Source organism: Coccinella septempunctata, chromosome 6 (assembly GCF_907165205.1).
Source record: "Coccinella septempunctata chromosome 6, icCocSept1.1, whole genome shotgun sequence".
In the NCBI taxonomy this organism is placed as follows: Eukaryota; Metazoa; Arthropoda; class Insecta; order Coleoptera; family Coccinellidae; genus Coccinella; species Coccinella septempunctata.
Window position 1 is genome coordinate 11,516,765 of NC_058194.1, and position 14,826 is coordinate 11,531,590.

The following is a 14,826-nucleotide window of genomic DNA, read 5'->3' on the forward strand; positions in this document are numbered from 1 at the left end:
GATTTTAGTGAAATAATAATATAGGTATCAGACTCATTATATTACAGACAATTTGTTTCGTAATCAACTCTTGAATCTTATTAAGTAGGTATATCTCAATTTTATTCTTCCTTCGCCGTAAAATAATAAATTATAAATATTTTGAATAGTAATACGTCTGTACAAAAATAAACCATCAAGAATCAAAAGTTTTCGGGGGTTTAAGGGGCGCTTTACTTATAGGATAAACTGCACTAGCATCTTTTTCTCCTCACAATCAATCCTACATCCATATCTTTCAGATGAAATTTTCATGAATTTGATTCAATAGCAGGCTCACTATTATATGAGTAATTAAATGTACATTCTGTTTTCTAGTCGGTATCTGTAATCTTCAACTTCACAAAACACAAAAGACGTTTATGCCTTGTTACTCATTTTTCTAAGAATGAAATAGAACACTTATTGCACAGTACATAGTTCTTTAGCCTGGGGAATATTGGGGTACAGGAAGAAGTCATTATTTTCAATAGATACATGACAGGTTGAAATACAAGAAAAAGTTGAAAGAGATAAGATGTTGTAAAAGAGTGGTTCATAATGTTAAGGGTATTCCTTTGAAGAGTATAAATATTTGTGCTTCCCAACTCGAAGAATCAGTTTGCCAAGAACTTTGTGAAGATAGTTGCAATAAGCCTTACTCAACGACATCTGCAAAAATAGAATGTGAGTTCGAATATGTCTATTATAATAATAATTAGTTAGTATTTTTCAGTAGTAAATTCATTGATATCTATTCTTCCTTATTATATTTTATAGAGTTTTTTTTATTCAACGAGAATGTAATAATGGGTATAGGTATAATAATAATAATAGGTATAATATGATAATATTTGCAAAATGAGACCAAGTCGAACTTTGTAGATCATTCGAATGATTTACGTTCATTACATACACAAATAATCTTATACTAGTGTTTGCGGTATTCACTTTTTAAATGGTTTTCCAGAAACTAATGCTTAGGTACATTTTTAGTTCATTCTTTCTCGTATACAATTTGAAAAATGTAGTTTCTTATAAATGTGAAATTTGAAGTCTTTAAAATTTTACTAACATCCATCTTGACTTTTAGATTATGAATCCCAATTCTCAAAAATTTTTCAATGATTAATGCTTGAATGGAATGGGTTATTTACACAATCTTTATGAATGTGATTGTAAGTTCGCAGTTGGCTGACAATTATTTTATGCTACTTCTTCCTAAAGTGTTTTGACGTTAATACTATCTTTGAGTATTCAAAATGATACCGTGGAATTTCAAAATTGACGCTCACTATGATGTTACAATCAATAAGGACACTCTACTATCTGTATAAATATGACTAGCTTGGCTGATCTCCACCTCAGGTATAATAGCATATTTGTCGGTTGCCGATCTTATTATTATGTTAAACTTTATGAAATGAATTCATTCCACCAATTCACTGTTCAAAAAATCGAGATCTTGATCCATCTAATATATAAAATTCTCGTGTCATAGTTTTCGTTACCATACTACTCCGAAACGGCTTGACCGATTTTGATGAAATTTTTTGTGCTTATCCGGTATCTATGAGAATCGGCCAACATCTATTTTTCATCCCCCTAAATGTTAGGGGTAGTCCACCCCTAAATTTTTAATTTTTATTTTTTTATGATACAACATACAAAAATACATACAATCCTCAATTTTCACCCTTCTACGATCAACCCTTATTTTTTAATAGCCATTTTAGTAATTTAATCATAAGGAAATTATTTATATGGCAAAACAACGTTTGCCGGGTCAGCTATCTATGAGAATCGGCCAACATCTATTTTTCATCCCCCTAAATGTTAGGGGTAGTCCACCCCTAAATTTTTTTTTTATTTTTTAGACAAAATTTTTAATTTCTATTTTTTTATGATACAACATGGAAATTATTTATATGGCAAAACAACGTTTGCCGGGTCAGCTAGTCTAATATATAAAATTCTCGTGTCACAGTTTTCGTTGCCATACTCCTCCGAAACGGCTTGACCGATTTTGATGAAATTTTTTGTGCTTATCCGGTATCTATGAGAATCGGCCAACATCTATTTTTCATCCCCCTTAATGTTAGGGGTAGTCCACCTCTAAATTTTTTTTTTATTTTTTAGACAAAATTTTTAATTTCTATTTTTTATGATACAACATGGAAATTATTTATATGGCAAAACAACGTTTGCCGGGACAGCTAGTTTTATATGAATCAGTTAGTTGGCCTTCTATAATTAATTTTATTATTAATATATTTCCACTTTCTTAGTCCATATTCTTCGTGATTGTAATTTCGAAATTCAGAATAGTGCATACAGAATGTCTTTTCATATTAGAGAATCAATCAATATCCATAATTGGAAAACTCTCAATTTATACAGATGAGTAACGAAAATTCTTATCGATGACTCGCCGAGGACACAGTGAACTAAATTAGGTCTTGGGAAAAGCCGGGCGAGCTTCTTCCTTGTAGGATATCAACAGATTCTGAATTTGAATACTCAAGAAGATTTCGAGATATCACTATCAATCTTATATTTTTGTTCAATATACAGGGTGAGTTTTTGACTCGTACGGATATTTTAACAATAGATTCTTGGGGTCAAAAGAAACTCTTTTTCCTATACCATTTTTTCCGAATCGGCTCGACTTAAAAGATACAAGCTGTTGAAAACTTAAAAAAATGTTATTTTTAGTTCTATCTCATTAACGGTTTTATCGAATAAAATGAATTTCGGAATATAGTATTTCATTCATTTGATTAATTTTTTTCGAATACCTACAAGATATCACCCACGTCTTTCAATTTTCTCATTATGACCATAGCGTACCATACCAAAAATAAAAAGAACTTACTCTTTAAACTGAGTTGGATGCTCTCTAATGAGTATTTGAACGTTTTGTTAAATAAAAGTAGTCTTCATATTTTCTCGTATACTGCGCCGTTTTCGAGTAATTTGATATATCTGTGATATTCGGAAAATTGGGTACTTTGGCTGAATGCAACTCTGTATACAAGATCCACAGGTGTGTGGTGTCATAGATTTAGCTTATTATTCTGAAGGGAATTTTGTTTCTCCAGGGGTGGCATAGCTCATTATGAAAACTTGAAATGACTAGGTATATCTTTTTATCAGGGCCGATTAGGAGAAAATGGTATTGGTTTCTTTTGACCTCAAGAATCTACTTTATAAAATATTTGTACGAGTCAAAGATACACCCTGTATATAATCTGACTCAGTAGATTGATTGAAGTGGATTCTTTCAATCGGAAAAAATTCCTGAATATGCATTCGTCATCGTTCAGATGATCTTCTTATCTGTTTTATTTTTATTTATTCATATTAATATTCATAGTACATTTCAACAAATCCATTTTTACTTCTCTCATTTCGCTCCACCTTCTTTAAAGACGTTTATTTTTCCAATTATACAGGGTAATTCACCGCGATTGCAAATTTGACTTTTAAGCCCGTTTGCAACAACCGAGAATTCTCTAGAAAATTTACTCGAGATTTTATGCGCCGTGAATTCTTTACCGTTACATACGCATTTTCGGTAGAATTCTCTGTTAACTTGCATACAAAATAATCTCTGCCGTTTTCTTACCAAAATTTGGTAGAGAATTCTCCAGAGAATTCTCGGCTGTTACAAACGGGCTTCATCATGGAAAACTAAATATTATATTTTGTGCTGAAAATTTGCATGTTGGGTTTTACGACTCTGAAACTTCTCCCTAGAATATTTTCAAACCTCTGCAGCTTACGGTTATACTGAAAACAGCCTAAAATGGTGCAAACGGTAGGTCAGAGGTCATGCACAGTATGCACACAGTTTTGAATATTTCTGCTGCAGATATTCCTTTCGAAAAAGTATTCACTATTTTCAGCTATGCTATTAGTTGTAACACTATCTGCCGTTTAGACTCAAAATGTACAGGATGTTTATCCTGTATCCTGCATCATCTTCTTATGATGAGTCGCCATTGAGTAATGAATAGCTGTTCGACAAATCTGAGACTAAAAAATTGCGTTGAAAAATATAGGGTGTCCCATTTAAAAAAGCTGACTCTCCTCTATATATCTAAAATAGTAATTAATAGAGACCGGATTATATGCAACACAAGCTTTTTATATGCATGCAAATATGCATAAAAAATGCTTGAAATATGCATGAAAATAGTCAGAATATGCAAAATTGAAAAATTAATTTTAGGAACCCAGAAAAAGAAATTTTTCAGTTTTTTTATTTCAAAATCACCATATCATTAACTGTTATTGAAATAGTATCAAATTTTTTTATGTTTTTATAAACGTTAACAATCAAGGATTGTTCCAAATGTTCAATGGTGCGATTGTGTCTGCGATCATTCAGTATATGTTTATAAGTGGAGAAGATTCGCTCCACATCCACGGGCGTAACTGGGCAAAATTTGAATTTGATTGCTATGTTTTCACTTATGGTTCCTGGCAAAACTTCTGCCGTTCCATTGATGAAACTATCGATTTGACACGAATCTTGAAAACCTAGATTAATTCAATATGCTCTCAAACTTTTCTTTAAGTTTATGTGCGCGAAGATCTTCCGTCTTTTTCATTTTATTGCGTAATAACCAAAACAGAAGAACTATTACACAATAAACCTCATATTTTGTGACCATTAAATTTGGTCGGATTCGCCATATCAACACTTTTGTCGCCTTTTGGGATCCAGGGAAGAAAATGAGTACCGATAATATGCATCATGACTGGATCTTAGTTGAAATATGCATATACCTCCGAAGATGTCTTAGATATGCAAATGCATATGCAAATATGCAAATTCATATAATCCGGTCGCTAGTAATTAACTTCTATAATCCGTTATGAGTATCACATAAAACATTGAAATTGCTGAAAAAAATATTTTGAAATTTTTCGAATTTCTCCAACTTAAACCAAGATATAGCGTATTATTTGAAACAGTCAGTCGAATCAGATTTTCTTTCTGATACCTAATTATTCCAAATAAAGAGATCAGGAGGTCCATGACGATTTTTTCTCAAAGACTTATAGTTCTGGAGCTGCTCTCAGTAGTCTCAGTGAGCATCGAATTTGGGACACACTGTATAGATTATCCAAGTTGATTGGTGAATATACAATGCCCAGAAAAGCTCATCCATCCGACTTCTATATAAAGTTCATAGAATTTCACTTCATTTGGGGATTTGGGACCTGAGGTGGACGTCCATTGGGATTGGAGATGAAGAGGTGGTCTCCTTAACAATGTGGCGTATAGTTAGATTTAGATCGTAACATTTGTTGATATTTATATCAATGGATGTGGCACATCTGGAGTAATTTCGATATTGCTTTCATCCTAGATGTTATATTATTATCTTTTTATTATTTGAATATACGTTATGAATAGTTGGACATGTACCATTTTATAAATGACTTACTTTGAGGCGTAAATATCGACAAAATAAATTATTTCGAAACTCTTTTCCAGCATGAACACTTTGCAAATAACATTCATTATGTTTGGTATTGTTGGATGTGCTCTAAGCATTCCAACGCAACCACCTACTACAGTTAAGCCAAAGGAGCAATCAGTGGACCCATTTGTACCCCATGCTACATATCTTAGTGCCAATAGTTACGTAGACAATGTTCCATACGGCGTTGCTTACAACCCTCAACCTCCTCAAACCTATAGCAATGGATATTTCACCGGACTAATGCCATCAGCAAGGGTGAGTATTTTATCTGAATTACCGGTTCATATGAATTCATACCCTCAAAAATAAAACTTCGACCCCGAAGAGGATTGTTAAGTCGAAAATAAATTGAATAATTGTATTGAAGTGTAACATTCGAAATCGCCATATGCTTGTTGAATAAATAGTTATTTATTTTCATCGGCATCGGGTGCAGTCAGCTATTTTCCTCCCCTTATTCATCATATATTTCTTGAATATTTTTCAGAAATATATCTTTCTTTTCGTTCATCGTGTTTTTTCAGTTCAGTTATTAATAAGTTAGTGTAGTGTATCTGAACAAATCAATTGTTCAATTGGCGTTGCCAATACTTTTGAAGTAAATTATTGACCAAACTGGAAACTTAATAATTTTTTTTACCACTGAGTCATGAACCTTTACACAATATGCAGCAGTAAGTAGATGTTACGCACACAATTTTTTTAGATCTCATAACCTTATTATAACGCCGGGTTGAAAATAACAACCCCTTTTGATTTTCCTTCAAAAATTGTTTTCTGTTGAAAAAATAAAATTTCCTTATGGTTCCCCATTCAATTTTGGAGAAAAAAAGTCTCCTGCAAAATTTCGATACAGTCGACAGTCGATGAGGCAGAGCAGAGTTGATGCATGTATTTTAGCGGGTGGTAGTCATTCTATGGAACACTTATACGATGAAATTGAATGAACAGTGATCAGAACTGCTTCTGAGTTTTTATTTATTCTGAGAAAAGTATCGACTGTATCGAGATTTTGCAAGAGACTTTTTTCTCCAGAATTGAATGGGAAACCATAAGAGAATTTTATTTTTAGAAAATCTATCCCACGAAAACAATTTTTGAAGGAAAATCATGAGGAGTTATTATTGTCAACCCCAAATAATGAGATCTAAAAAAAATTGTGTGAGTAATATCTACTTAGAGCTTCATATTATGTATAGTGTTATGACTTAGTGCTTAGTGTTTCTCAGAACCCGTAAATAAATTAAAAACTGTCAACTCGTCATCGCCTTTCAAAGGCTGTATCTTGGAAGGGAGGTCGATTTCGAAAAAAATTTGTAAAAATTACCCCTGCTTATTTTCATCGGGGAATGAGGAATCATCTCCCTAAGTCCTTCCCATTTTTTTTACAGACACCTTGTATATCCTAGTGAAAATTATGTTATTCAATATCAAGATGTCTATGATTCTTCCTCTCCCTTTTCATATTGATTAGATCTTTTGCATGGACGGATAGGTAGGGGCCAATGTGGGCACGGCCCCCTCCAGAATTCTCGGTTCCCCGATAAAAAAATCCTGCCTACGCCAATGTAGGCAGGATTGTTGTGATAAGATGAGGCAAATTTATAGAAATCGAAGAATGAAATATTTCTATACCAGCATTTTGTTCATTTGTTCTACATTACTAGTAATTTATCATTTTCATCACTTTTCAGTCTTCACTGGAAGTCATAGTATGGTTATTCACAAGAGTTGGTGCCGTTGTGTTAGGTTCGACAGCACTTTTTGTGTTAGGAGGTCTCTTCAACGCCTTAGTGTGCAGTATGACTTCATTCTGTAGCTACGATTTCCAAGCTATAAGTTCTCTAGACCAAGAGTCCGTCAGAGCCCTAATAACCCCTGAGAAAATCTCCACAGCGGCAGCTCTTGTTCAAGATGCCATTGGAAAATACAACAGGCTGCAAAGAGAAATTCGAAATTAAGCAGCAGCATAAAGTTTTCATGAAGAATTCAAGATAGCAGCTCAAAACTGATCAAGCAACATTTAATAGAGAATAAATCGAAGCATCATAATAAAAATGTTATTATATTAGTTAATACTTGTGATAAATTTTGCCAATGAAGATTTATTGTTTTAAGAAATAATAGTTTTAAGAATTTTTAATTTGTGGAATTAGGAAGAATAATAAATAGAAATATTAAAATATTATATCTTGAAATCTTTCAACAAAATTAATAAGTCTTAGTCACAAAATGAATAATCCTAGTCCCCGAGTGAATAATAATAAACGGACACCTAGGTGATATGGATCTATGGAGGGTAAAGACTATTATTGCCCAGTTGTCCACAGGTTGGTCGTATGATCGTAGCCTTTGTTACCATCGCAGTGTCACGAAGCACGATTTTACAGGAAACTTTAATCGTTTTCGATGAAATCTGAACTTCTTTCAATTCACATTAAAGTTAAGAAGTGTAAGGAGGAAATGGAGAAATACAATATAGCATTTTGGGCCGCCGCCAGACATTTTGCCGCCCCGGCAAAATAAAATTTCGCTGACCCAGCAAAATGAGATGTTGCCACCTTGGTGTGACTATCAAAGATTGAATAGATGGATCATAAGCTATTTTCCAGACTGTTCATTTTTCAAATAATTCCCACTGCAGGCAACCACCAATGAAATGAATTTTCGTTTGTATTCCCCTCCTGATCGCTTCTAAATTTCTAAGACGGCGTGTGTATTTGTAATTGTGAAAATATTATTTCAATCATTCACGTCGTAATATTTTGGAAAATAAGCAGCGATGTGCCGTAAAAACGTGTGTATGAAATAAAAGTGCAATTTATACACGAAAGAGGAAAGCGATTTATTCATTCTGGTAAGTTTTTGATATTTTATTCTTGTTTGAGTTCACGACTTTATGAAATCAGGGGAGGGAGTTAAGGGACGCCAGGGTCGAATTTTGTTTGAATCCCATCTAATGATTTGCACCTACATTGAAATGTTGAGTTTATACAATAAAATAATTGATTTCAATTTCAGATTTCCCAGAAATGAAACCAGACGACAGCAGTGGAGAGTTGCACTGGGTCTTGAAAACAATTTACACTTCTCTTGTAATTTACACTCCAGACTTCAGTATAATGAGAGTAATTGGTAATCGACTTTTACCGTAAATTTGAAAAAAAGATGCCATCCCGAGTGAGGTAAGATAGGTAGTTTACCACTTATTTAACTCGCTTTATTGTCTGAATATCACTTTGTTTGGAATTTTGATTTCTGACTACTTCTAGTTTTGTGGTGAACTTTTTATATGCATGCAAATATGCATAAAAAATGCTTGAAATATGCATGAAAATAGTCAGAATATGCAAAATTGAAAAATTAATTTTAGGAACCCAGAAAAAGAAATTTTTCAGTTTTTTTATTTCAAAATCACCATATCATTAACTGTTATTGAAATAGTATCAAATTTTTTTATGTTTTTATAAACGTTAACAATCAAGGATTGTTCCAAATGTTCAATGGTGCGATTGTGTCTGCGATCATTCAGTATATGTTTATAAGTGGAGAAGATTCGCTCCACATCCACGGGCGTAACTGGGCAAAATTTGAATTTGATTGCTATGTTTTCACTTATGGTTCCTGGCAAAACTTCTGCCGTTCCATTGATGAAACTATCGATTTGACACGAATCTTGAAAACCTAGATTAATTCAATATGCTCTCAAACTTTTCTTTAAGTTTATGTGCGCGAAGATCTTCCGTCTTTTTCATTTTATTGCGTAATAACCAAAACAGAAGAACTATTACAGGGAAGAAAATGAGTACCGATAATATGCATCATGACTGGATCTTAGTTGAAATATGCATATACCTCCGAAGATGTCTTAGATATGCAAATGCATATGCAAATATGCAAATTCATATAATCCGGTCGCTAGTAATTAACTTCTATAATCCGTTATGAGTATCACATAAAACATTGAAATTGCTGAAAAAAATATTTTGAAATTTTTCGAATTTCTCCAACTTAAACCAAGATATAGCGTATTATTTGAAACAGTCAGTCGAATCAGATTTTCTTTCTGATACCTAATTATTCCAAATAAAGAGATCAGGAGGTCCATGACGATTTTTTCTCAAAGACTTATAGTTCTGGAGCTGCTCTCAGTAGTCTCAGTGAGCATCGAATTTGGGACACACTGTATAGATTATCCAAGTTGATTGGTGAATATACAATGCCCAGAAAAGCTCATCCATCCGACTTCTATATAAAGTTCATAGAATTTCACTTCATTTGGGGATTTGGGACCTGAGGTGGACGTCCATTGGGATTGGAGATGAAGAGGTGGTCTCCTTAACAATGTGGCGTATAGTTAGATTTAGATCGTAACATTTGTTGATATTTATATCAATGGATGTGGCACATCTGGAGTAATTTCGATATTGCTTTCATCCTAGATGTTATATTATTATCTTTTTATTATTTGAATATACGTTATGAATAGTTGGACATGTACCATTTTATAAATGACTTACTTTGAGGCGTAAATATCGACAAAATAAATTATTTCGAAACTCTTTTCCAGCATGAACACTTTGCAAATAACATTCATTATGTTTGGTATTGTTGGATGTGCTCTAAGCATTCCAACGCAACCACCTACTACAGTTAAGCCAAAGGAGCAATCAGTGGACCCATTTGTACCCCATGCTACATATCTTAGTGCCAATAGTTACGTAGACAATGTTCCATACGGCGTTGCTTACAACCCTCAACCTCCTCAAACCTATAGCAATGGATATTTCACCGGACTAATGCCATCAGCAAGGGTGAGTATTTTATCTGAATTACCGGTTCATATGAATTCATACCCTCAAAAATAAAACTTCGACCCCGAAGAGGATTGTTAAGTCGAAAATAAATTGAATAATTGTATTGAAGTGTAACATTCGAAATCGCCATATGCTTGTTGAATAAATAGTTATTTATTTTCATCGGCATCGGGTGCAGTCAGCTATTTTCCTCCCCTTATTCATCATATATTTCTTGAATATTTTTCAGAAATATATCTTTCTTTTCGTTCATCGTGTTTTTTCAGTTCAGTTATTAATAAGTTAGTGTAGTGTATCTGAACAAATCAATTGTTCAATTGGCGTTGCCAATACTTTTGAAGTAAATTATTGACCAAACTGGAAACTTAATAATTTTTTTTACCACTGAGTCATGAACCTTTACACAATATGCAGCAGTAAGTAGATGTTACGCACACAATTTTTTTAGATCTCATAACCTTATTATAACGCCGGGTTGAAAATAACAACCCCTTTTGATTTTCCTTCAAAAATTGTTTTCTGTTGAAAAAATAAAATTTCCTTATGGTTCCCCATTCAATTTTGGAGAAAAAAAGTCTCCTGCAAAATTTCGATACAGTCGACAGTCGATGAGGCAGAGCAGAGTTGATGCATGTATTTTAGCGGGTGGTAGTCATTCTATGGAACACTTATACGATGAAATTGAATGAACAGTGATCAGAACTGCTTCTGAGTTTTTATTTATTCTGAGAAAAGTATCGACTGTATCGAGATTTTGCAAGAGACTTTTTTCTCCAGAATTGAATGGGAAACCATAAGAGAATTTTATTTTTAGAAAATCTATCCCACGAAAACAATTTTTGAAGGAAAATCATGAGGAGTTATTATTGTCAACCCCAAATAATGAGATCTAAAAAAAATTGTGTGAGTAATATCTACTTAGAGCTTCATATTATGTATAGTGTTATGACTTAGTGCTTAGTGTTTCTCAGAACCCGTAAATAAATTAAAAACTGTCAACTCGTCATCGCCTTTCAAAGGCTGTATCTTGGAAGGGAGGTCGATTTCGAAAAAAATTTGTAAAAATTACCCCTGCTTATTTTCATCGGGGAATGAGGAATCATCTCCCTAAGTCCTTCCCATTTTTTTTACAGACACCTTGTATATCCTAGTGAAAATTATGTTATTCAATATCAAGATGTCTATGATTCTTCCTCTCCCTTTTCATATTGATTAGATCTTTTGCATGGACGGATAGGTAGGGGCCAATGTGGGCACGGCCCCCTCCAGAATTCTCGGTTCCCCGATAAAAAAATCCTGCCTACGCCAATGTAGGCAGGATTGTTGTGATAAGATGAGGCAAATTTATAGAAATCGAAGAATGAAATATTTCTATACCAGCATTTTGTTCATTTGTTCTACATTACTAGTAATTTATCATTTTCATCACTTTTCAGTCTTCACTGGAAGTCATAGTATGGTTATTCACAAGAGTTGGTGCCGTTGTGTTAGGTTCGACAGCACTTTTTGTGTTAGGAGGTCTCTTCAACGCCTTAGTGTGCAGTATGACTTCATTCTGTAGCTACGATTTCCAAGCTATAAGTTCTCTAGACCAAGAGTCCGTCAGAGCCCTAATAACCCCTGAGAAAATCTCCACAGCGGCAGCTCTTGTTCAAGATGCCATTGGAAAATACAACAGGCTGCAAAGAGAAATTCGAAATTAAGCAGCAGCATAAAGTTTTCATGAAGAATTCAAGATAGCAGCTCAAAACTGATCAAGCAACATTTAATAGAGAATAAATCGAAGCATCATAATAAAAATGTTATTATATTAGTTAATACTTGTGATAAATTTTGCCAATGAAGATTTATTGTTTTAAGAAATAATAGTTTTAAGAATTTTTAATTTGTGGAATTAGGAAGAATAATAAATAGAAATATTAAAATATTATATCTTGAAATCTTTCAACAAAATTAATAAGTCTTAGTCACAAAATGAATAATCCTAGTCCCCGAGTGAATAATAATAAACGGACACCTAGGTGATATGGATCTATGGAGGGTAAAGACTATTATTGCCCAGTTGTCCACAGGTTGGTCGTATGATCGTAGCCTTTGTTACCATCGCAGTGTCACGAAGCACGATTTTACAGGAAACTTTAATCGTTTTCGATGAAATCTGAACTTCTTTCAATTCACATTAAAGTTAAGAAGTGTAAGGAGGAAATGGAGAAATACAATATAGCATTTTGGGCCGCCGCCAGACATTTTGCCGCCCCGGCAAAATAAAATTTCGCTGACCCAGCAAAATGAGATGTTGCCACCTTGGTGTGACTATCAAAGATTGAATAGATGGATCATAAGCTATTTTCCAGACTGTTCATTTTTCAAATAATTCCCACTGCAGGCAACCACCAATGAAATGAATTTTCGTTTGTATTCCCCTCCTGATCGCTTCTAAATTTCTAAGACGGCGTGTGTATTTGTAATTGTGAAAATATTATTTCAATCATTCACGTCGTAATATTTTGGAAAATAAGCAGCGATGTGCCGTAAAAACGTGTGTATGAAATAAAAGTGCAATTTATACACGAAAGAGGAAAGCGATTTATTCATTCTGGTAAGTTTTTGATATTTTATTCTTGTTTGAGTTCACGACTTTATGAAATCAGGGGAGGGAGTTAAGGGACGCCAGGGTCGAATTTTGTTTGAATCCCATCTAATGATTTGCACCTACATTGAAATGTTGAGTTTATACAATAAAATAATTGATTTCAATTTCAGATTTCCCAGAAATGAAACCAGACGACAGCAGTGGAGAGTTGCACTGGGTCTTGAAAACAATTTACACTTCTCTTGTAATTTACACTCCAGACTTCAGTATAATGAGAGTAATTGGTAATCGACTTTTACCGTAAATTTGAAAAAAAGATGCCATCCCGAGTGAGGTAAGATAGGTAGTTTACCACTTATTTAACTCGCTTTATTGTCTGAATATCACTTTGTTTGGAATTTTGATTTCTGACTACTTCTAGTTTTGTGGTGAACTTGAAATTTATAGTAGATTCTCTTTTTATTATTACATCATGCCAGTGGCGTAGCTTGCCTTAGAGGGGCCCTGTATAAAAAAGTGTTGAGGGGCCCTATGGAAGGGTGAAGTAAAAATAAAAGTAGCAAAAAATGTTCGATTAGTATCGAAATGATTATATGTACTTATAATTAAAAGTTCTAACTCATACTTGGCGCTGAGAGCGAAATAATTCACAAACAAATAACATACAAACGATATAAAATAATATATACAAACAACATAAAATGATGAACAAACAAATAATAAACAAAAAATACCAAAAATTAAAGGTACGCTTTTCTACCATTTATTTCAACAAATCTATTTATCAAATCATCCATAGCTGATGACGATTTCAGTTTTTTAAGTTGTTTCCCCTCTATTGACAATAACGACATGTCTGATAGCCGTTCCTGTCCCATAAAAGTCCTCAGATAATTTTTTATGAGTTTTAATTTTGAAAAACTACTTTCAGCGATTGCAGTTGTAACCGGAAGGGTCTAAAATAAAAGGCATGCAGTAATATCGTCCGGAAAACTGGATGCAAGGCTATTGAATTTTATCAGGACTAATTCTAAAAGTTCTTTGATGGCACGAATTTTCTGAATTTCTGTATCATGCGTTTTCGTATAAACATATTTCCTGGTTTCGAGATGAACAGTAGAAAGAGATTTTAATTGCTTTGATTATGTTGTAATCATAGCCAATACTCTGCCAAACCTGTCATCAGTACTGGAGTTTTTGAAGAAAATGGAAGGAAAATGAGAACAATATCAAGAAACACGAATGCCAGTTCAGGATTTGCAGAAATGAAAGCGTCTTGTAGTTCAAGGATAAAACAAGTGAGATACATACCTACCCAGGGTGGTAGTACAAAAAATTCCTTATAAACTGCTGTGGAAAATAGAACTCGTCTTAGGAATGAAAATCCCTAAAAATGAGCAGAGGTCATGTTTTTAACGTTTTTTGAAAATCAAAAAAGTTTCCTTTTTTTCTAAAAAGTATGTCAATGGCAATGTAAAAATTATGCTACTACTATTACAATAATGACCATTCAAATAATGCTCGGATATTCCCATTATTTTTATGAGTTATTAAATGAAAATGTCTGTCATCAGGATACCTCATATTTCGAAGTAAAATTTCAGTTGAAAAATTGTTGCAGGAGACAAGCGTAGAACAGAAATAAAAAAACAGCTAATTGACGTCAGAAAACCGATTTAAGATTACGATTGAGTCGTCAGTACTTCAAGAAAAAAGTTACTGCCCTACAAGCAGTTCCCAATTCATTGGAAAGAAAAATTCAAGATGAAATCTTGGAAAGCCGAGGCAAAAACCTAATGAAAAATTTCTTCGAAGACAGCTGCATGCATAAAATACATAAATGTGGCAATGGCCTTGAACAATTTGCTTAAAAGTTACATTATTATTCAGTTGAAGCTTA

The 14,826-nt window shown here is 33.5% G+C and overlaps 2 protein-coding genes across 2 annotated transcripts; both read left to right on the forward strand.

Annotated features, from left to right (window-relative positions):
- The first annotated feature begins 489 nt into the window (after positions 1 to 489).
- Positions 490 to 7,704, forward strand: LOC123315496. The gene is made up of 3 exons (XM_044901208.1): positions 490 to 705; positions 5,528 to 5,771; positions 7,211 to 7,704. The coding sequence occupies exons 2-3, from the start codon at positions 5,529 to 5,531 to the stop codon at positions 7,475 to 7,477; spliced, it is 510 nt and encodes a 169-aa protein (XP_044757143.1). The 5' UTR covers positions 490 to 705; position 5,528; the 3' UTR covers positions 7,478 to 7,704.
- A 2,265-nt stretch (positions 7,705 to 9,969) lies between these two features.
- Positions 9,970 to 12,263, forward strand: LOC123315524. The gene is made up of 2 exons (XM_044901251.1): positions 9,970 to 10,330; positions 11,770 to 12,263. Exons 1-2 carry the CDS (start codon positions 10,088 to 10,090, stop codon positions 12,034 to 12,036), a joined length of 510 nt encoding a protein of 169 aa, XP_044757186.1. The 5' UTR covers positions 9,970 to 10,087; the 3' UTR covers positions 12,037 to 12,263.
- Positions 12,264 to 14,826: the final 2,563 nt, after the last annotated feature.

Bases quoted from the DNA above. Each gene is read 5' to 3' on its own strand.
- LOC123315496 (XM_044901208.1), top strand. From the start codon at position 5,529: ATGAACACTTTGCAAATAACATTCATTATGTTTGGTATTGTTGGATGT. The intron at 5,772-7,210 runs GTGAGTATTTTA...ATCACTTTTCAG, and splicing joins GACTAATGCCATCAGCAAGG to TCTTCACTGGAAGTCATAGT.
- LOC123315524 (XM_044901251.1), top strand. From the start codon at position 10,088: ATGAACACTTTGCAAATAACATTCATTATGTTTGGTATTGTTGGATGT. The intron at 10,331-11,769 runs GTGAGTATTTTA...ATCACTTTTCAG, and splicing joins GACTAATGCCATCAGCAAGG to TCTTCACTGGAAGTCATAGT.